The sequence below is a fragment of the Artemia sp. Qi Xiang Cuo genome, chromosome 7 (assembly GCF_049724085.1).
Source record: "Artemia sp. Qi Xiang Cuo chromosome 7, ASM4972408v1, whole genome shotgun sequence".
Classification (NCBI taxonomy): Eukaryota; Metazoa; Arthropoda; class Branchiopoda; order Anostraca; family Artemiidae; genus Artemia; species Artemia sp. Qi Xiang Cuo.
In genome coordinates this window covers 28,215,401-28,239,324 of record NC_142800.1, presented here as the reverse complement: position 1 = coordinate 28,239,324, position 23,924 = coordinate 28,215,401, and the positions used below count along the sequence as shown (strand labels likewise).

Here is a 23,924-nt window from a genome sequence, read left to right as displayed (position 1 = left end):
AGCTTAGATTTATAAGTTTTGCTGTTTGGATTCTCACAAAAAATACCAGTTGAACTGCCTACTCTAGCTTCGTAACCCTACAAAAGATATATTGGGACGCATGGTCTCTACGACGCTTTAAATGAAATATATCATTTAATACCATAACATATACATATATATTTATATATTGCTTTCGAACGAAAAAAAGGAAGATAAACTCCGTAAAATACAAAGACAAATTATCTAATGACAGGTAAAACTGACGCTCTGCTACTATTGTTACTTTGACCTGAAAAGAGAAAATGTATTTTATTTCACCTATAACTAAATTAATAAATAATTCTAGACGAGAAAAAAAGGTATGCCTGTAAAGTGGATAAGGAAAACAATTAAATTTCAATAAGAGCAAGCGTGAATACGTTTAATGTAAACGTAAAAGTGATGCGTCATTAATGAAAAGCACTGGCATCAACATGGAAAATATTTAGAAGAGGAAAAAATAAAAAGAAGGAAAAGAAAGGAAAATTGAAACACAAAGATGGAGAGAGAAAGAAATGACCGGCTTAACTAGGCATAATTTTAAATATTATTCCAATAAGTATCCACAAAAGACGTTAACACATATGAAAATCTAGCAATATATTCAATTCCTAGACCTAGAAAAACTTTTATATTGAGCATTTTTTTTTTAACGAGGAGAAAAGTGGTGAATCAAGAAAAAGCAGAGTTGCCACTGAAGTACAAAAATAGATAGGAAAAAGGTTTCACACATAATTTTTAGAAGTTAAGAATTCTGAAAAGCATTAATATGACTTTTGACTAATAAAGTTTCAAAGGCCCTGGTAAAGAAGAAAAAGCTAACATAAAATATTCGGTGCGACATAAAACATCTGACTGAATGCGTACAATTTAACGCATTCGGATAATTTAATCCGAAGAACTTTTTTGAAAAAGCAAAAATCTGTTTTGGGTTCCCAATTTTGGCAAGACTCAGATACAAGATCAGTCATCTTAATGTAAGAAAGACGTCCCTTGAAGGATAGTTTTTGACAATAATAAATTTTAATGGAAATGAATCTAAATTTAAATTTGTACACAGAAAGGTATGCTGTGAGAATCGTGTCATTTCTCCAAAACAGCAAACCATAGCTAAATTATATGTGAATATACAGAAAATTGAATTTTGAGGTAGGAGGGGCTACGATACACCGTCCTGTGTGCTTTTCCAGGCGCATTGTACTCCTTAGGATATAACTGGAAAGGAAGAAAAAAAAAAAATCCATCTTCAAAAGAGAAGAAACTCATATTTTCTTTTAATTCAATATTAGGGTTAAACGAGGTTACAATGTACTAATAATATCAAAGCTTTTCAATTTTAGTCCCCCTTCCCATAAAAAAGGAAACTATTTTACTTACAGAAAACAGAACAAGGCAATCCTGCATAAGCATGAGCTGCATGATGGCTCTTGTGTGTTGAATGTGAGCAAACACCGGTATTTGTTTCGATTGAGCAGTTTTCTAATATTTGGTGTCCCTGCTTTGTTTGTAGCAAACGTAACTGGTCTGGAAAGAAAGTTCTTGAAGTATGAACTATTCTAATGTTGTTATTACCTTCTGTTACACTATTGCTATTGCCAAGGCCGTATCCAGAAGGGGAGTTTACTGGGTTTGACCCCCCCCCCCCTACAAAAAAGTAAAATTGTCCAATTCACAAAAATGTGACAAAAATGTATATAAACTAATGTTTGATGTGTTTTAAATCTTTATTTACTCCTCCTAAAAAATACACCCCCCAAACAAACACCCAGGATACACCCTTGGCAATCACCCATTTTTAAGCCTCAACGATAAGGTACTACTTTTATTATATATATTGCTATTACCTTTGCATGGATAGAGAAGCGAATAGTTGCCAGGTTCTGCAAAATTTTGCCATTAACCTGGAGTCAGTCTAGCCTATATATTAAGCGGGGAGTTTTTGTTACTGAAGAAGTGAGTAAAAGACACCAAGGAGCAAGAATCTAACCTCAATCCTTTTTTCTAGCAATTTTGAATGCTAAATAAGGCAGCGCTACTGTTATTATGCATATTCTTATTATGCTCACAGAGAATGAAAATAAAATTGATGCCACATTCTACAAAATTGCACCTTTAACCCAGAGTCAGTCTATATACTAAGAGTGGAATTTTTGTCATGGTAGAATTGAATAAAAGAAAGCAGCTAGCGAGAATCTGACCTCCGTTCTTATTGCTATCTTTGTGGTTATATTGCCTAATAATAAGGTGAAAATGGGTTTTGCTGAATAAAAACCTATATCTTCTTTTTTTTTAGAAAAATTTCTATGCATCTTCAAGTCTTTAGCATTAAAGCTAAATATTTTCGAGTTTCAAAATCGACAGGTTAAATATGTAGGGTTAAGCACGGGATATTGACACTTCCCGTACTTCACCCTACGTACTACACGAAATTCTTAATGCCCTTTGACTGAGCATATTGACTGCTTAATTGGTGAACCATTGAGTCGACATTTGATTGTGGTTAAACAACAACAACTTGTAGTTATAGGAAAGTATGAGCCAACAATTAATTTTTTGTTTTCTTTCGTCATATCCCTATTCAGGGTCGGAAGCGCGGGATCTAGGTTAAGGTAATACAAATCCTTAACAGGAGATAAACTGAGCTATCAATCGCTTTATGCTGTTTTGACTTCGACAATATTGGTTCAATACAGTATTGATAAAAGGAAGCCCAAAGTTTGAAATAGATGCTTCATAGATTTGACATAGCTGGAACTGCAGGAACTGCAGATTTGACTGCAGGAACATAGATGTAAATTTATTTAGTGAGGGCTAAGAAGGGGGGGGGGGAGGGAGTAACACTTTGATTGTTGCTTTCTGTAGAGTATTAATTTATAATCACAGAAGTTTGTGATTATTATTTTAATGCTGAAGGTATGTTTTTCACAGAAAATGAACGGACATCGTTTCTTTGAACGAAACTAAATTGAAATAGTTCTACAAAAGCCAGTAGCCTAAGCCAGTACTGTAGAACTGGCATTGAAGCTAAGTTTTGTCCTAAACTTCCAATCATACGAGTTTACATATATTTTGAGACACTTGGAATATTTTTTTGTTGCTTTTAAGTAAATCTATCCTGCTAATCGAGCTTTTCTTTCATTTCGTGAACTTGATAATTTTATTGAGGTATTTTTTTCTTTCTGTGTCATGTTGCACCGTGATCAGGTTGCTACTGAGTACCCTCAATACCCGGTCTGTACTAGCAATAAAAGAAGTAGAAGGAAAACAGAAAAAACAGAAATTTCAATTTGAGAATACTATTTGTTGGTCAGAAAAAAGGAGAAAAAACACAAGATGCCCCGTAGAAGTAACTCTAGGTATGATACTGGACGCGAAAGAATTTCGTAGTCTATTTATATTGACTTCCAATATGTTGGAATGTTCCGAACCTTTAACTCAGCTGTGATTAACTCTTAACTTCTAACTTTGAGAGCATTTATTTCCACCCAGTTCTCAGACATCTTTCCGTTTATTGTGCATCACCTGAAGTGAGAGAACAATAGTTGAGGCAGCTTGTTTCTCTGTATTATTTTTCTTAATATAAGCTAAACTTAAACTTAAGATAGCTTAAACAAAACCTAAGATACATTACCAGATTGAAACACAAAATAGTATTTAGATGGGTGTGATCACATTTAAACATGTAACTGCAAAAGAATCGGACAAAAATATTTTTTTTTTTTCTGTTGTTGTTCTATGAGACATTACTTCCACCAAAAATCTACAAAATACTTTTTTCTTATGAATTTTGAAAGTAAGTTTCTTGAAGTTCTTCAAAAAGTCATATGCCTGTGTAGCTTTGTCGTTTAGTCTGCTACATGCTTATGGATTCTTAATAGTTAAGTAAACAAAGTTCTAAAAACTGGAACTCAAAATGTTTCAGTGCCTCCATGAGCTAAATTCATGCAAACCTGAACCGCATGGTAGAACACATTAATTGATTAAAAGATAAATTGTGATTTACCAATAGTGATCCAGCAGTAAAGTTTAATCTTAGTCACTCCCCAATGGAAGCCTGCATATCCAAGGTTACTAATCTGGACTTGGGTCCTCTTTAATACTTAGCCCCTTGAGTTTCCGCTGATGCGTGCAGGCCTCTTATAAAGTCTCCTTTTGAGGAGAATGACTTTATTTGTATATCTGATAAAGTTTTTTTTTCCTGGTTAAAACAAAAGATTCTTCTGCTAACGCTTCCACGTCAGGAGCTGTGAAAAAAATATATTTCTGTAGTAAGATGCTCGCAATATAATCCGATGTAATTACCCTCTGAACACTTTATTTTCACCATTGTACCTGGTGTACAAGCACCATTCAGAATATAAGATTAATTGTATTCCCATATAAAAGGGGGCTCTTGAAATACCCCTAAAGCGTCCAAGAATCAAACTTCTGAAACAACTTTCAAAAAGGACAGATTCAAACTCTTAAAATTAAAATATTTGGGACTAAAAGGGTACTTTCTCCAAAAATTTGTCCCTTCATGGTTTACCTTGGATCTTAAAAAACCAGGAATGCCATTTGAGGGAGGACCTGGGGGGCTGTTACTGCTCTTTCCTAGATATAAAACAAACTAATAGAATATAAACAAGAAAGAGACTTCTTGGCTTTGGACAGCCCCCCCCCCCCCCAAAAAAGTGGTCCTGAGACTAGATGTCAGATAGTGGTCTATTATAGTCTATCCCCTCTCCTTGGAAAACGTAACCCAGATAATAGTCTATATTTTTGATTCTTCGAGCACTCCGGTTTTTATTTAAAAAAAAAAGTAGTACTGACCAAAAAGAAATTTTTCTAAGGGCTTGAAAAGATATTGTCCATTGTATCTTCGAAGCCCAAACTCTGGCATGACTTTGTTAAAGCCATCCAAAAGTCTTTTCACCAAAACAGCTTCATTCGCTCGATGAGAACGCATTTGCATTTGCTTTAAATCCAAAAGCTGCTGAAAAATACGCCGTTCTGTATGATACCTGTAAATTCAAATGACCACAAATTACGGTACGCTCTTAAGGTAGAACAATATACGAAAAAATTCTTAGATGGAGAAAAAAAGGGCGCACAAGAAGTGGAATGCTTGGAACATCAGATAATTATTAGCACATTTTCCATATTTCATGGAATATTGGAACAGTTTCCGAAACTTAAATAATCTAGGGCAAACAATACAAATAAGCCTCCAAGGTTAGAGGGGGACATTCTCAGGCAGCATCATTGACCTACATTCCAGGCTTCACATACCTGTCTGTAGGGTAATTTTTAGTATGATGGCTTTTTCGCATTCAAAGGTCATTTATTCAAATATGTTTTCTCTTGGATATTTACCAGAAATTGGCTCTTGGAATATTTACTTGACATTAATCTATACATATTTATAGCAAATTTGGTATTATATCAATATAATTCGTGTCGAATGTTTATACTTTTTTATTATTTAAATCTATGCTTACAAAATAATTAAGAAAAATATGTTGTGATCTGAATGTCACTTGAAAGCTATATGTTGACATGATCTAACAAATGTATAAAATGACTAGAAGTTTAAAATGACTATGGTAATTTGTATTAAGTATTCGAAATGTTTTATCATTTAAACTTGTGTTTCTTCAAAGCAATAAAAAGAATGGGTGCAATTAGATGGCGATTTCTTAATTAATCACTAAAACAATGTTTAAAGAAAAAATTTGAATTTTAATGGAACTGGACTCTGGCTATAAATCGAACCTTATTGTATTTCTCGCTTTGGTTTTAGTTTATTAAGCAATCTGATTAAGATTGTTGAATGTTAATAAAAATAAATATCTCTCTGAGAAAATATTAATAAAAATGGTTCCGAATGTTAGTAAATATATTCGTCGTTATTTTCCTTGCCGAGACTATTTCATCTCCCGGATTCTGTTAGAAGCACCTTAAATAATAAAAATTTTTGAATCGCCTCATCTGAATCACCATATTAAAATATCACTATATTTGAATCACCTTATTGTTAGACTGTTGTTAAAATTTCATCATTCTATTTGCTAAAAATAGTATTTTTTTCAATGTTTTTATTTCTAGAAAGGTGTGAAATTTACCAATCTAAATTGCGTTGCTCAAAAGCCTCGGGAACCAGCTATTGGATCATCTCAGAATACCATTTCACGAGAAGCGTAATGTTAAAAGCGTAATGTTTGCTCAAGATCAAGTTATTGAAAAGTAAAATTCAATTAATTAAAGAAATGTATCATTGATTCAAAAATTACAGATTTATCTTAATGACATGTAATTCCTATTTTAATAGACCCTGGAATTCATTTGATTTTTCCCATTTTTATATTAAACTGATTGGATTCTTACGAAGAAATATAAAAACAAAATGTGAGCTGAAATAATGAGGCGACACACTAAATATGTGCGAAAGGGATCCAATTGATACTATTCGTGTAGAATATGGTTTAGCATGACATTTATTTGTTTGTATACCTTAAGTTTTGGAAAATTTTAAAGGGTTACCTCTCCTTTGAAAAGTTTTGGAAGGCATCCACGAAAGAAGTTCACACAGTTCACATGGGTTTCATACAGCTAAGAAACTGTATTGATTCATTTTTGTAGCCTATTTGATACTCTTGTTATGACTTTGCAAAACCCCAGCGAACGTCGTTAAATTCAACTTCAACGAAATATCATAGAATTATATCATTTGAACTTGTAAAAAAAAAAAACATTAACATAACAAGAATTGATCTAAAGTTTGAGAAATCATCCAGTTGCGTTAAATCAAAGGAGACAGATATCCTTGGAAAAAGTATATAATCATGAAAGCTTTCGAAGAAACCTCACAGAAAGATAGAATTATTACTAAATTTGTCATGCAGCCCGTGAGATGTGTTGCAGCCAAGAATATGCAGTCAAAGAAAATACATTTAATATGTCGTGATCAAAGATTGTATAATTTTGTATTGTAAGAAGGCCTTATTGTAAGGGAGCCTGTATAAATTTCCCCTTGAGAATAATACTGAAATAAGGTAATAAACCAACAGATTTCTGTCATTTGTGCTAGACCAAGCCATATACTGAATTGATTTAATACTTACATTGGAGACATTTAAACTGAAATTGAAGTCAGAGCAGAAAATTCCAATTTGAGGGTTGTTAATAAACTTATAAAGGGTTTATTAATCAGAAGAGGTATTGGAAGAATTCAGAGTAATTAGAATTAGAACATTTTTCCTTTTATTCTATTTGATAATAAAAATCAGTTGTCACTGGATTTTGAGTACCGATTCTTACCAACGCCTCAGTTATAACATGATACCAAATCTTAGCCCCAATAAGTAGAGCAATCTTACAACTGATGACAGCAGTACTCTTGAATTTGAAAATAACTTTGCTTTGCGTAATTAGTTATAGATCTTGTAGTGAAATTTCTTTGTTCAAGAATCGAACGACTTTTGAAGCCGTGATAAATATTTGAAGACCCAATATAGACCAGTTTTGTATAAAACAAAGAGGAAGCCAATGCCTCAAAATACTGTAAAAAAACTACTTTAAAAAAAAAGGTTGGTGATTGGCTAAAAGAACGGGGGAAAGGTCGCTAAGCGAATCAAGTACCAAGTTGAATATAACTTATGGATCAGAGACAAATCGGGGAGTTTTGCCTCAGTTATAACACGCTACTAAATTTTAGCCCCGATAAGTAGGGCAATCTTACAGTATCATAGAGGGTGCTGAGAAAAAAATCGAATCTGATTTTCTCTGATGCGGCTAAATAAAAATCTGATGCGGCTAATTATAATCTGATGCAAATCTAATAAGAACCTGATGCAGCTAGATAAAATTGAAATCATAAATATTACCTTCTTAGAGCAATTTGGTTTGCAAGAGTTACAGAAATAGGAAGTGGTGGCTTTCTGCTGCAGTTGTGGTATCGGTTTTCGACGGGAGTCATAATAGCATTCGTCCTATCAAAACTTGGCAATGTCCTCTCAGTTAAGCGTGAACGTTCTTCATTGTATCTCTGAATTGGACTTAAAGATGGTTGACTTCTGTCCCTGCTTGTTTTCTCCTGTGGCTTCGGAATTTTGATATGTTTTTCATTATTATATAAATTCGTTAAATTTTGTTTATTAGACGATTTCTTTTTCATATGAAAACCCCCTTTGCACTTCGGATTCACAGTTGCTACAGACGTTTTTCCTGCTGCTTCTTCAATTCTAGAATTTGTATTTTCTTTAACGTGAGCTCGCTGAGTATCGTGGTTGTGATTGTAATTGCCAACGTCTCCCTTCGATATTGTTTCTTCAATGTTTACTGCATACTCAGATTCTGCACCATTTTTAGTTTGTTGGCCCCTTTGTTGCACAGCTTTAACTGGAACTTCTATTTTTATAACGTCTCTTTCAGTACTCTGATCTTCCTTCGGTCCTCTAATTAGTCTACTTATTTCGCCTAAGTGGTTATCATTTTGATTTTCGTTGTTTACTGAAGGACCTGTTTCTTTTTCGTTCTCAGGGCTTTGAATCTTTTCTCCATTTTCCCTGAAATGTAATTTCACCAAACTTTCACTATTGCATTCTTTGAGAGTAGCAGAATTGTCACCATAACTAATATGAGTTTCTTCTCTATTTGAACTTTTTTCTTCAGCACCTCTTAATTTCTCTTTGATATCTGCTGAAACACAAGGGCTTGCAGATAGAATAGGCCCTATTTTTTCATCAATAGCCTCATATTCGTCAAAAATGTTCTCTCCTAGACCATATTCACAATCAACAGGGCTACTTGTAACAAAGTTTGGGGATTTTGTCCATTTTTCTCTAAATTGTAGAGGGGACAGATTCAATGTATCCTTCTCGTGAGTTTCAGCGACGGTTGTTTCCTTATTTTGATTCCCAAACCGTTTTTGATTCAATTTTGATGTTCCTTCACTTAATTCACTCTCAGAAAGATCTGGTCTAGTTGGATTCTGAATCATTTTTGTTTCTACTTTCATCAGTCTATTTAATTTAGCTGAATTTCTCCTTGAGCTACGTTTGACTGATGATCTGTCTTCCTGAGAGGAAGCGTTTCGACTCTTCCCGCAGTCAGTTTTGTTGACCGAAGATGGCAGTTTTGCTGATTTTTCAGATACAATAGAATTCTCTAATTTTTGCGAGCCCTGGACATCTGTATCCCCATCTATTTCCTTATTTAACCTTGGTTTTTCTTCATGTAATTCAATTTTTGAGGAATCTTGTCTATTAGGAATCAAAACGATCTTCATTTCTTCCTCAACTGTCTTGTTTAATTCGCTTGAAATTTTTCTTGGGCCACGTTCGCAAGAAAAAGCACCTTCCCTGGGATGTTTTTCTATTCCGTTTTGGTACTCTTTTCTCTTGTGCAAAGAAGGTGGCCTCGATGTACATTCAGGTATCCTGTGTATATCTGCACTCTTTGTTCCTTGACAGTTAGCTACTGAAGAATTTTTACCAATACTTACATCTGTAGATTGAGAAATGTTCAAACCTTCATGGACTCCATCAGCCTCTCCTAAACAATAGCCAGTTTTTCCGAGTCTCATATTTTTAGGGTTTTCACATGTTTCTGTGGTATTTTGCATCAGACTCTTTGTACTACGTTGATTTGAATTACTGTGTGGTCTTGATGTAGATGATAGTGTTCCTGTATCATCACTTCTTTCCGTTACTGGTTTTAGATTATTAGGGGACAGCATATGATTTCTCTTATCTCGACCGACCTTGGGGGACTGGTTTGAGTGCTTTGAAGAACTGTTAACGGCTTCCACTCGGTAAACTTGATGATCATTCCACCCGCAATCAAGGTTTTTACTGTTAGTATTCTTAGCATAATTGCCTTTTTTATTTCTGTGAATTTCTTTGTCTTGTTTTGATCCTACTTTGGTATTATAACTGCGTGTACTACTAGCCTCACTTTCAGTTCTACAATTGGATTCAATGTTATCACAGTGGCTTCTGGTAGAGTTGCGGGAGTTGATTGGTATGTTGACCTCACTTATTCCTGAATCTTTAAGCTCTGTCATTGTTGAGTTTAACGAGTCAGGCTGATCTCTACGCTCATTCTTCGTCCAAACTGGCTTCTCTGCCTCTCTAAAAAAGAGAAGTAGAAATCAAATATTGCTGACCGACAACAAAACAAGATTGACAGGAGCCCAGAAGAAAACAGCCCTTGAAAGTTTTAAATGCAAGAGGGGAGGGAGTTAAATAAAATAAAACTCCATGCTTAAATTCTATGGCTCCAAGTAGCATTGCTTTCTGTACGTTCACACCTCAATATGCAAATTTTCAGAATGATGAAAAGTGAGTTCCTTTTTACTGGTCCTTATTGAATAAATACACGGACAAAACATCGCTAAATCTGTGCATGTAATTAGCAGTTTATTTTGTGTTTGCTTAGTTTGTTGTTCAATTTTATTATGGTGATTTATTTTGGAGGTAGCAAAACCTGTACATGTGTTTCAAATTAAGAAAGCTACGCCGAGAACATTCAAAGTTTGGGGAGGTTTTATTAGATCTGTTTATCAATATGAGGAAGGGGAGGGGGTTATCCTTGGCCATATAAAACATAAGTAAAAAGTCTGAAAATGTAAATTTGAGAATTATAGACCCAAAAGAATACTAACTGGAGTTTGAGGACATCACACCCCTTTTCTCAAAAAAAGAAACCTTGGCCCCTTCTACTAGCTCCGCTATGTGCACTTATATAAAACGCTTTACTCTGAGACTGCTACAGCTGCCAACGCTACTAAGAACTAATTGCAACATAAGATCCTCTGAGACTAGCACAACTACCATCACTTCTTCTCAATCCCCATTTTGTTTGTAGCTTCACTCCTTTCTACCTTTTCCAAAGTTCTAATTCATATAAATATTTTTTAAAGTCCTATTTCAACCCATTTGAGGGTCTTCTACTTTCCACGTTTATTCAAATGCACCTGTTATAGCAAATTAGCTTTCTAAACACCTTGATGAAACCTAAACACCTTGATGAAAAAAATTGGAATGGTATTGTTTACTTTAAACCACTAGTCAAACTTTAACATTATGAGTAGGTAGCTAAGAGGAAGAAAGCCCTTTTACATTTGCACTAGCCAATGTTTACTTTAGGTTTCAACGTCAACATTTTTCCTTATAGGGAAAATACATTTTTTAAAATTAATCTGTACTGTTTAAATTTTCTTAATCATGTTCTTAGAATAAGCTGTTTTATACGAGCCGTAATATTTTACCAAGTTATGCAGGCTTATAAAATATACCTTCAGTTTGCTAATAACACATATTCAGAGAACATTCACAGGAATCTCTACAAGGAGGGGACGGAGGTAATTCTATCGCAGAGAAATGAAGGGACGCAGGGAAACGCGAGGAAAATATTATAGCCAAGAAATAGTTTGTAGGAAGGTGACAGCTGTTGTTGAAGAAAACCTCTTCCCCCTACGCATCTTCCTGACATAAGCCTTCGAAAAATGTAGTATTAGGTTTGGGCACGGAACGCTCTTTGGGATAAAACGAATTTAAATATTTGTTATCATATTAATTTTCCAGTTCTTTCCATCATAGGCATCGCAATCAAAATTTTGAGATAGCCATTTTGTTCAGCGTTCTTGTAAGTTTGCCATTTTAGTCATTTTAGATAGCCATTTTAGTTGAGAGTTCTTGTAAGTTTGTAGTTCAAAGTTGAAAGTTCGTAATTGTAGTTGAAACATAATGTTCACTTTACTGAAAAAAATACAAAAGAATGTGCATTTTCAGTTTAATATATATATACTGATATTTATTCATCAAAATGTTAATATTATTTTATTTATTAAAGTTATAAAAGTAAAAACATTTCAGTTCGTTTTGGGTTCCATTTATTTATCGATGCTGATTTGTGGTAGTTTTAAGCTTGGTAGATTATTTGATTTTATTTTTGCTCATTTTTGGTTTAATGGAGTTCTTTACTTTTCTTTAAAAAACTTATTTTGCGGAAAAAGTTATTTTTAATCAATTCACTCGAAAAGACTAGATAGCCTGACCATATTTTTGCACACTAAATACATGCCCATATACCCATTGACAGGTGTAGCATTTCTCGACTTCTTTTCGACGACTACCATAATTCTTCCTGAAGCAAGACTTTCGTCTTCATCGGAGCTTTGTAAGCTTCTCATGCGAAGTTCTGCATCAGTAAGCACACCCTGTGACTTTTTCTTGTTTGTGATATGCAGGACACGACGTCTATGCTGTCGTCGTTTTGAGCAATGTCTATCGTCTGTTTGAGTTGCCTGCAATACAGAAAAGATGTCTCAAGTCATACATATTTCCCAGTGAATAATTTAATTGCCGGAAAAGATTTGAGATCGCCAAATCTCCAAAAAAGAAACGCCAAAAAAGAGACATTCGTCGGTTTAGCCATCGCAAATTTTCTCAGTGTAGTCTTGCTCCAGAGTCAAAAGATCAATCAGGTTAAAATTGAATCTTGAATGTTACTGAAAAAGGCTTTCCTTTTTTTAATACTACTACTACTACTAGCAACTCACCGCAGCACCAAGCCGCCTGAGGCCAACACAGCTACGCACGCTCCTCCTCCACCCCAATCTATTCAAAGCCTCCCTTTTTATACCCGCCCACGAAGTTTTCATTTCCGTTAAAACTTTCTTTATGACTTCCTCCTACACAAGACGACGATAACCTACTTTCTGTTTAGCCCTAGGTGGTTGGCCGAAAAGAACAATCCTCGGCAATCTATCATCCTTCATCCGCACAAAGTGTCCTAGCCATCTCAACCTTTCTTTCATTATAGCCCTAGAGAGCGGTATTGAACCACATTTTTAGTATAGCCTATTGTTTGAAATACGGTCAGTCAGCTGGGTACTCAGAACAATCCTTAAGTAATTTCTCTGGAAAACATCTAGCAAATCTTCATATGCTTTTTGAAGCGTCCATGCTTCAGAGCCATATTTGACCACTGTTATCAATGTAGCTTCTAATATTCTAATCTTGGTTTTCAGACTTATCTTCCTACTATTCTATATTTAACATCTTTACTGCTCCCACCATCTTTAATAATAATACTACCAAGGTAAGTGAACCTGCCCACCTGATCAATCTTTTCATTACCCAACTTCACCTTTTCATCTTCACTTATTCCTAGCCTTAGTGACTTAGTTTTATTAACATTAATTTTTAAATCTATTCTAGCACCCTGAACTCGCAAAACCTCTAACACTTCATTCATTTTGCTCACACTTTCATCTAGGATGCTTAAATCATCAGCATAATCTAAGTCCAGGAGACTTTTCCCTCTCCATTTGACTCCCTGGTCTCCCATTGTCTTTCCTGTGATCTTTAAGACAAAGTCCATCAAAATGATCCATATAAAGGGGGATAGAACACAACCCTGCTTAAATTCTGATTTAATACAAAACCAACTGTTAACCTCATTTCCTACCTTAACCGCAGCAGTGTTATTCTCGTCCATAGCACTAATCACTTTAATGTATTTGTCTAGTATACCATATAAGGATAAATCCTTTACTAAAGCTCTTCTATCAAAAGAATCAAAAGCTTGCTCATATTCTATAAAACTGAGGACCAAAAGAGTTTAACAACTCAGGAACTTTTGAATTATTAACCTACGAGTCAAAATTTGGTCGACACATCCTCTACCTTTTCTAAAACAGCACTGCTCTTCTTTTAAAACTTTGTCAACGGCATCTCTCAGTCTAAAAAGTATCATATTACTAAGTAATTTGCTACCTACAGAGACCAGACTAATGCCTCGATTAATACCACACTCACTTTTATCACCTTTCTTATAAAGTGGCTTAATTAAGGTTTTCCTAAAATCCTTAGGTACTTCCCCTTTTTAAAAAACCATATTCATAATCTTCAGTAACTTATTTCTAACCTCAGAACCACCATATTTACGAAACTCATTTACCACCCTATCAGCCCCTGGAGCCTCATTATTCTTTAATCCTTTTAGTACTGTTTCTAATTCCTCCTCACAAAACAAATTTTCCTTCACATCCAAGGTATCACAAACTTTTTCATTTTCCTCTATATATTTTAGTGTAACTCTATCTCGGTTAAGCAAGTTCTCAAAATGTTCGGCCCATCTCTCTTTAGATTTTTCCTTATCGCTAATTGCGACCCCATTCCTATCTTTAACTGGGCCAAGTCCGCATTGACTACTCCCTCTCAATTTGTTAACATGCCAGTACAATATTTTACTATTATGCCGTCTAGCTGAATCTTCCAGATCTTCAGCAATTTTATCACTTCACATTTCCTTAGTTCATATTTTAATGCTTTCTCCACTTTCTTTACATTTCTTTTGTTTTCACACGATTTATCACTCAGATAATTCTTGTACAAGTCCTTTCTCCTTTCTATTAAACATAAAGCTTTTTCACTAATATTCTTAGCTGCAGTTCTAGGTTTCTTCTCTAGTACACCTTCAGCAGCTTCACAAATTATTTTTCTAAAATTATTCCAACCATCTTCCACATTTCCAACCATCTTTCCACATTATCAAATTTTAAACTCTCAAGTTTAGTATTCAACTGTTCATGGAAAGTTTCTCTCAAATTCTCATCCTGGAGTCTACCAACATCATAACTTCCCAGGAGTTAGTCACCTTTCCAAAACGTCAGCTTTAAACTCCCCCTATACAATACTAAATAATGGTCTTTACTTTTAACATCAATAACGGCATCCCTATATACCCTAGTGTCATGTATTGATCCTGCAAGTCTTCAGTTTACTATAACATAATCAACAAGGTTTGCTGTATTACCGTCACATGAATACCATGTTAACTTATGAGCCATTTTATGAGCAAACGACGTATTCGCTATGACTAGATAGTTATACCTACAAAATTGCAAAAGTCTGTATCAATTACTGTTTTCTTTTCCTACACCAAATTTACCTATGATAGGATACCATCTATCCCTATTTATACCAACCTGGGCGTTACAATATCCCAGTAAAAAGTTAAATTTTCTACCTAGGAACCTGTCTATTTGATCCTGTAACTGTAAGTAAAATTCATCTGAGTCACTAGTATCTCCGTCAGTCGGTTCTAAAGGGGCGTATACTACTATAACTGATACCCTGAACTTTTTCGTCATAAAATGAGCAATTAGTATTCTATTATTAATACATTCCAACCCTAAACAAGACTTAGCAGCTTACTTATTTATCATGAGCCTTACTCCCTGTTTGTGCGCTTAACCATCCTAGTCTGAGTAACCAAATTTATATCACCTAATTGAATGCTTCCAATCCCTGGGATATGGGCTTCTCAAACTCCCAAAAAATTCAGTTTGAATTGTCTGTACTTTTCTGTCAAAATGTCAACATAATAGTAATGTTTTAATGTCGTAAAATTCCAAGCTCCAATTTTGATGTTCTTTAAATCATTGAAATTATTTTCGCCTCAGGCAAAGCAATGATCCCGGACACCATTGCAGGACGGGGATCGCATATCTTCTCAAGTCTACACCGAAGCGCTTAAGCCGGCTTAGAACCGGACAGCAAGAAGTCCCTGGAACCTCCACGAATGGAGGCTTTGTGCAATCCTGGGCCCATCTTGGTCACAACATGGTTTTCAGCACTTGGCGATGCTCATCTATCAACAAGAGTCGAAATCCTGCACAGACAGTCTCAAGTCTATTACCTCCGACTAATTATATATCCATGCCTACAAATATTATGCTGCTATGGGGAGGCAACCCATAATAGATAAATTAGCTAGGAAGAGGTTTTTCAGCCCAAAGACGCCCATCAAAACATACCAAGCCCAGAAAAATTGTCCATTAGTCAGAATCCCGTGCGAATGCTGTGTCGCTTACTAGGCTATAATTTCCTCGAGGGGTGCCACTCCTCAAGTGAGAATAGAGTTGACCGCAAGGTCCCCAGTCTTGCAGGTACCCCGAAAAGGTCGAGGCAGCCCTTTGCAGAGGTCGTTGTCTATTGATCTGGATCTTACGCCCTGCCACGGTTGTCCTCCTATAGAGGATCCTCCCGCGATGGTGTTCTGCATCACCATGCAATTTAACCCATTACTGGCAGAAAGTTTGCAGCTCATGGGACTTGTGGACAAACCAGTGGGCCCTTTTGAGTGTACATTTGAGGGGCCTTCTTCCTCCTCCTTTTTTTAATGCTTAGACTGTAAGTTGAAACACAAGTTTCAAAGCTGTCTACTTTTATAACCCGCGTTGTCACTGTAAAACAGCTCATACTGCTTGCCACTTTCAGGCGAAGTTGGGTTCACCCCTCTTAGGAGGGTTTCTATAGTAATACAGAGATACGGATTTATATTTCTCCTGGAAGATTTAGCGTTCCAGAATAAATTAAAATTATTATCTCATTTAATAAAACCCTCCTAAGAGGGTTTAAAATTTAACAGAATTATAAACTTATTTGTAATATTTTTATTTGTCCTAACACTTCGGGATCACAATTCATCGCAACATTTTCATTTTCCTATAGACCCATCTCTTACGGTAATAGGAAACTCAGACACTGAATAGTCATTAATGTATTAGGAAATCAATTTTACAGCACGCCAGATCTGTTTTTAAAATTTTTCGAATAGTCTACTGATTACCTAACATACCGGAAATTCCATGTTTTTCGGAAGGGTTCGAAATTCAAGGGATGGAGAGAGAGGGGTAGTAGCACCACTCTTATTCGTAAAGCTTGATTAGCATTACGGTATAATTTTTTTGTTGCGTTGCTGCTGATGTTATGACAGATAAAAAGCATGTTGCACAATTGTGTAATTATTATGCTGTTGTTCACATCATGTAGTTCTCACATGGTTAGCTCCCTGAAAGAAGCCACTGGAACCATACAGGAATATTAAGATTATGCTGGAATATGCTTAACTATTTGGTTTAAATTCTGTTGTTTAGTTAATTTTTTTTTCTAGCAAGGCTGTTTTTTTCTTGAACGTCCCTGTACAATCAAATCTGCTAAATTTTTCGAAGGACTATTTCTACTCAAAATAAAAAACAATGGTTGGCGTGTATTTTCCAGCCTTTTTTGGACTTAGTTTAGAAATTAAAGTTAGCTTCAAAACGTTTCTTAATTTATTTAACGATTTCATACAGGTTCGGGGTAATGATCTGTAAGTAAGGACCGGCTTGTACTAATATTAACAGTAACTCTAATAAAAGGAGCTTTGATTAACATATATACATCTAAAGAATTGATGTTTATTATGATTCTAAATGTGCAACATTCCTGTAATTTAAAGCTATGTATCTAATGCTATAAGCCTGAGAAACTTAGCTTTACTTTCAAAAACAGGGCAAACAGCGCCCAAAGGGGAGAGTAACCTGGATGAAACTTATACCGTTCAACTTCAGCACATAAAAGAACCCTATTGGAGAGATTTCAATCCCCTATCTTTAAAAATGCGAAATTTTCGCATTCCTTACAAGGAGAATGACTAAGGGTGCGTGTTTATTTGTTTGTTTGTTTGTTTGTTATCCCCCTCCCCTCCTGAGGGGGGGGTAATCGTAAAGAAAGATCCTACAAAATTTGGAGAACACTTATTCTAACGGAAATTGAGAGTTCTAGTGCCTTTTTCAACAACAAAAAAATTGTACCACAGTAAAGTGGTATTGTTTGTTATTTTATGCTATAAAACCAAACCTAAAGATGCGAAATACTATCGAATGAAATATCTGAGATAGCCAATAAATTTAAGATTGTCAAAAAGTTACATATCGAGCTTCGCACTTCTGGAGGCAGTCCTGCCTCCGTGTGGTGGTTCAACTATTGCTAAAGGGTGCACCTAGTTCATACACAATAAATAGTTATTGCAAAGATTTGTTTCAAGCTTCATTAAACTACATTGATTGATTTGAGGCTTGATAAAATGATACACAGTGATGCATACCTGGAAATCAGCTATTAGAGAGGAGGGCCAGTGGATCGTTGTGTATGTAAGGGTGGGGGTCTAGAAACAAATTTCTAAGTTCAAACTCTCCAACAACCCATGATCCTTTTGATAAATATAGAATGGGATTTGGAAAGAAAAGAGGTCTAAAATTAATCCTCAATCTCCCTTTATTCCTAGAAATGTTTTTGACTAAGCCTATAATATGGGTACTGCGTGTTGACAGCTCCCCTCTTTTTGACATAAAAAATTTTAATGTAGCATAAAAGATTCATTTATATGCCAATCAGCACAAATGGAAGAGGGCCAGTGGTAACATGAGCACCGCCCATGTTCCGCCCAGGCTCATGTAACACCGCCCATGCTCATGTAACATGAGCACCGCCCATATTTCCAGGGTGGGGTAAGGAGAGGCAAGAGCTACTAGGAGCTTTATTCTAACTAAACTTTATTGGGAATATTTCTCATTTTTCTGTTAATACACATTTTCAACATCGTCTTGTTTCTGGGGGGGGGGGGCAATGACCGCCTGGCCCTCTTTCATTAGGCATGGGAAACATCCTTATAAAAGTGATTAATTCGGATGTGTAAATATACTATATATTGCTCAATACATTTGTACTACATTTATACTACAAATACACTACATTTATTCACAATAGCGCACTGTATGTTTTCGCGCTATATTTTACCATAACACGAGTCTTTATTTTTCTTCACTATTTTACTGAATTTGCTAATTAATCGATGGGAAGAAATGAATCGTGCTATTGTAAAATATAGTGGGATGACGCATAATGGGCTATATATTGCTCCATTAGAGAGAGGAGGGTAAAGTGATAAATATATATAAGGAGAAGTAAATGTTTATTATTGTTCTGAACAAATTTTCAGAATTTCGGTAATAACTTTTTACTGGCAAATAAAAACGGAAAACTTTCAGGATCCTTTTAAGGGCTCATAAAATATTTGTAAAGAACATAAAAAGACGCAACCAGTGGTGCGTCCACCCAGTGGAGTAATCGAAGCACCTGTAAATTTACCCATACACACGCACTCTTCAAAACATACTATCAATGTGAGGATATAAGTACTTCTCAATCTAAGCGTCTGTAGTTATTTTTCTTGATATGTTATGACACCACACACACAAGCATATTCAGAATTCATTGCCGGTATTTTATGTTCCCACCAACGAAATTAGTCTGAAAATTTCCCTCTTTTCCCAAGACTTGGCAATTTTCCAGTTGTAAAACTTAGTAAGAAGTCTATAATCAACCTTCCGTGACCTAAAGGATGAAGAAACAACGCAAAATTGTCCCTTCGTGACGAACCAACGGGAACTGTGTTTGCAACAATTTTGGGACAAACGGTTAGTGTAACACGCAATTTTCCCCTAAAGATAAATATTGTAGATAACTTACTCTAAATTTAAAGATTGCTCCGAGAACAATATAAAATCTTTAAACATATATTCTTATTTTAAATATTCAAGGGCTTTCAGATGAAAATTATTTTTGTTTCGAAGTGAAAAACCTATGAGGTGAACTAATTCTCTTAACGTTAAAACAACAGATCAATGAAAATTAAGTGTAAAAATTATCTGCAAGCTTAGATTATTATGTATTACGGTTCGAATAAGAAAATTTGTATGGAATTTAAGTTTGTATTTTCTGTGACCAATAATTTTCAGTGATTAATAATAATTTAGCTTATAATTATTATTTTTATCAGTCCATGAATTGATTTATGCCTTTGCCTTTCTTACTGTGAAATGTTTTTATTTTTGAAAAAAAAAAAAAGTCCCAAAGCTTGCCAACGAAAAAAAAGAGAATAATAGTGACTTACTTGGGATTGGGAGTTTAATTGTCTCTGATATTTAAATTATGAGCAAGGCGAAATAGTAACATTTCAGAAAAATCGTATCCTGGATTTTTGTCCGTTTTTTTTTTTGGGGGGGGGGGTAGGGAGAGGATTTTAAAAAGCGCATCAAAATTTGGTTTATATCCATTTTTGTTACTTCTTTACGAATCAAAGAGAAAGTTTCCGGTGAGGGGATATTAAACCCGGTAACCTCCCCTGGATATGGCCTTGCATTTCAGAACAGTTTTTCAGGATCTTATGATTGCGTATTAGAACTCCACCAGTGCTTGCAACGACGAAACTAATGTTAAAATATTAAGTTTTGTACAGATGATTCAGATAGTTGACTTTGAAACACTACTGAAAGAGTGAAAAGGAAAATAATGTTTCTGAAGTGTCTCTGCAAAGTGTTTCGCAAGTTTTAATAAGCATATTATGCAAGTTTTCAAAAGGCAAACTCGATTATTTTTTTTCCTAAAAAAGATTATTTATCATTTTTATTTTATTTATAATATATGTATTATTTAAAGTTTTGTTTTATAAATAAATTTAATTTACTATTTTTTATTTATTACTTGTTAAATATTTCGTTGTTAGTTATTTAATAGGAAAAGGATGTTATATTTTATTGGTTATGGAACAACCCTACGTATTCATATGCAATACTGAAGTCAAAGTTTGAATTTGTTGGCATGTGCTTAAAGCCTAAAAATATTATTTTTAATACAGAAATTTTACATATAACGTAAACTATCTTGCCTGGTATACCATTTCTACAGAGTGCTCCGATGTTGGAGTTTTGCAGCAAGTTCCACAGGATTGAATTTCCGAATCCATGCGGCTGAATGTCTCATCTATACTTCGAAGCTGCAACGCTCTGAAAAAAATAAGTCGAAATTATAAATAGTCAGGATTTTTCCTTTCTTTCTTGCCCTTTTCATTTCAACTTGGGACACATCATAGTCTAGTTTTTTTCATAAAATTTAGTTTTTAATTTAGTTTTTAATTCATAAAAATTGTGCCAATTTATCTTGTTTGAAAGCAAATGGAAACTGGTGAATCCTAACTAGGAAAGTTGGCAAACTTTACCTTTGATTTGGAAACAAACTACACAGACATATATTTTCCAGTTTTATCTTGAGACACCTGGGGAGGGAAAAGCTGTGTAGTCTATGGATTAATGACGTTCCTTTCAGAGATAGCGCTGCCTAAGTAAAGAACGATGTTGGCACAATGTATTAATTTTAGTTTTATCTTTTAGACCACGGCACTTCGTATCGAAGGAGTTGTCGTAGAAACTTTGAAAAGGGTTCGTTCGATTGAAAATTAGAAGGGTGTGTGCCCTTTTTAATAGTCGAAAGTGATTGGAGGGCAACTAACAAACCTCCCAAAGCGACCATTTCCCCAAACACACCTAATCAAAATTTTGAGATAGCCATTTTGTTCAACATAGTTGAAAGGTCCGGAAATTATGTCTTGAAGATGATAATCCCCCCACAACCCTCAGGGTAAGAATTGTAAGTTATGCCCTGGGGGCATATAAGGTGTTTATAGAAAGCGTTGTTGTAGAAACTTCAAAGGGAGGTCATTCGATTGGAAATTGAAATGGCTAGTGCCCTTTTTAGTAATCGAAAGTTATTGGAGGGAAACTAACCCCCCTCTCACGCCCACCATTTCCCCAAACACATCCAATCAAAATTTTGAGATAGGCATTTTGTTAAATGTAGTTGAAAGGTCCAGAAATTATGTTTTTGAGGATGACACTCCCCCCAAAGCCCTCAGGGCAAGGGTTGTAAGTTATACCCTGGGGGCATATAAGGTTTTTGAAGAAAGTGTTGTCGTAGAAACTTCAAAAAGGACTCATTCGAAGAGAAAAACTGAAAGGGATAGTGTCCTCTTTGATAGTCGGAAGTGATTGGAGGGCAACTAAACCCCTCTCACCATTTCCCCAAACATATCCAGTCAAAATTTTGAGATAGCCATTTTGTTCAACGTGGTTGAAAGTTCTGGCGAAAACTATCCAGTCAAAATTTTGAGATATCCATTTTGTTCAACGTAGTTGAAAGTTCTGGAAGTTAGGTCTTTGAGGATGATACACCCCCCCCCCCAAAAAAAAACCAGGGCAAGAGTTGTAAGTTAAGCCCTTGGGGTATATAGTTTTTTTTTGAAAGTGTTGTCGTAAAAACTTCAAAAAGGGCTCAGTCGATTGGATATTCAAAGGGCTAGTGCCCTTTTTAACAGTCAAAAGTGATTGGATGGCAACTGACCCCCCTCTCACGCCCACCATTTCCCCAAAGGCATTCAATAAAAATTCTGAGATAGCCATTTTGTTGAACATAGTTGAACGTTCTAGAAATTAGGTCTTTGAGGATGACAACCCCCCTCCCCCCACAGCCCTAAGGGCAAGGGTTTTAAGTTATACCCTGTGGGTATATAAGGTTTTTTTTAGAAAGTGTTGTCGTAGAAACTTCAAAAAGGGCTAATTCGATTGGAAATTGAAAGGGCTAGTGCCCTTTTTAATAGTCGAATGTAATTGGAGGGCAACTAACCCACTCTCATGCCCATTTTTCCCCAAACATATCCAATCAAAATTTTGAGATAGGCATTTGTTCAACGTAGTTGAAAGGACCGTAAATTATGTCGTTGAGGATGAAAAACCCCCCAAAGCCCTCAGGGCAAGGGTTGTAAGGTATGCCCTGAGGGCATATAAGGATTTTAGAGAAAGCGTTGTCGTAGAAACTACAAAAGGGCTCATATTATTGAAAATTGGAAGGGCTAGTGCCCTTCCAATTTTTATAGTCGAAAGAGATTGGAGGGCAACTAGCCCCCCTCTCATGCCCACCATTTCCCCAAACACATCCAATCAAAATTTTGATATAGCCATTTTGTTCAACGTAGTTGAATGTTCCGAAAATTAGATCTTTGGGGATGACAACTCCCCCCCCCCAAAGCCCTCAGGGCAAGGGTTTTAAGTTATGCCCTGGGGGCATATAAGGTTTTTGTAGAAAGCGTTGTAGTAGAAACTTCAAAAAGGGCACATTCGATTTGAAATTAAAAGGTTTAGTGCCCTTTTTAATAGTCGAAAGTGATTGGAGGGTAACTAACCCCCGTCTGACGCCCACCATTTCCCCGAACACATCCAAAGAAAATTTTGAGATAGCCATTTTGTCCAACTTAGTTGAAAGGTCCGGAAAGTATGTCTTTGAGGATGACAAACCCCCCATGGTTGAAAGTTATGTCCTGGGGGCATATAAGGTTTTCATAGAAAGATTTGTCGTTAAAAATTCAAAAAGTGCTCATTCAATTGGGAATTTAGTGCCCTTGTTAATAGTCAAAAGTGATCGGAGAGTGAATGCCCCCCCCCCACACCCATCATTTTCGCAAACACTTTCGATCAACATTTTCATATAGCCATTTTGATGAGCGTAGTTGAAGGGTCAGGAAATTATGTCTTTTAGTACGACACCCCCCCCCCACAGCCCTCAGGGCTAAGGTTGTAAGTTATACCCTGTGTGCATATAAGGTTTTTGTAGAAAGCGTTACCGAAAAAACTTCAAAAAGGGTTCATTTGATTGGAAATTGAGAGGGTTATTGCCCCTTTTAATAGTCGAAAGTAATCGGAGGGAGTTTTACCCCCCCCCCCCTCCACGCCTATCATTTCCCTAAACATTTCCGATCAACATATTGATGTAGCCATTTTGCTCAACGCAGTTGAAAGGTCTGGAAATTATGTCTTTGAGGATGAAACCCCCCTCCTATAACCCTCAGGACTAGGGGTTGTAAGTTATGCCCTTGGGGCATAAAAGGTTTTTATAGAAAGTTTTGTCGTAGAGGCTTCAAAAAGGGCTCATTCGATTGAAAATTCAGAGCACTAGTGCCTTTTTTATTAGTCGAAAGTGATCAGAGGGCAAATGACCCCCCCGCCCCCCCACCCCCATCATTTCCCCAAACACTCCCAATCAAATTTTCAGATAGCCATTTTGTTCAACGTATTTGAAAGGGCTCGAAAATATGTCTTTGAGAATAACAAATCCCCCAGCCCTCGGGGCAAGGATTGTAAGTTATGCCCTGGGGGGAATATAAGGTTTATATAGAAAGTGTGGTCATAAACTTTGGAG

General features: G+C 35.7%; 1 protein-coding gene across 1 annotated transcript; it reads right to left on the bottom strand.

Moving 5' to 3' along the window:
* Window positions 1-221: 221 nt before the first annotated feature.
* Window positions 222-20,643, bottom strand: LOC148950129 (uncharacterized). The gene is made up of 6 exons (XM_089091785.1): window positions 20,575-20,643; window positions 12,096-12,310; window positions 7,887-10,133; window positions 4,834-5,024; window positions 1,399-1,545; window positions 222-271 (listed from the first exon to the last, which is right to left on the bottom strand). The coding sequence occupies exons 1-6, from the start codon at window positions 20,641-20,643 to the stop codon at window positions 222-224; spliced, it is 2,919 nt and encodes a 972-aa protein (XP_088947911.1).
* Between the last annotated feature and the right edge of the window lie 3,281 nt (window positions 20,644-23,924).

Excerpts from the sequence above, each read along its gene's own strand:
- LOC148950129 (XM_089091785.1), bottom strand. The coding sequence starts at position 20,643 with ATGGATTCGGAAATTCAATCCTGTGGAACTTGCTGCAAAACTCCAACA. Across the intron at positions 5,025-7,886 it reads AACCAAATTGCTCTAAGAAG|GTATCATACAGAACGGCGTA; the intron begins GTAATATTTATG and ends TTGAATTTACAG. Across the intron at positions 1,546-4,833 it reads CTTAGAAAAATTTCTTTTTG|ACCAGTTACGTTTGCTACAA; the intron begins GTCAGTACTACT and ends CTTTCTTTCCAG.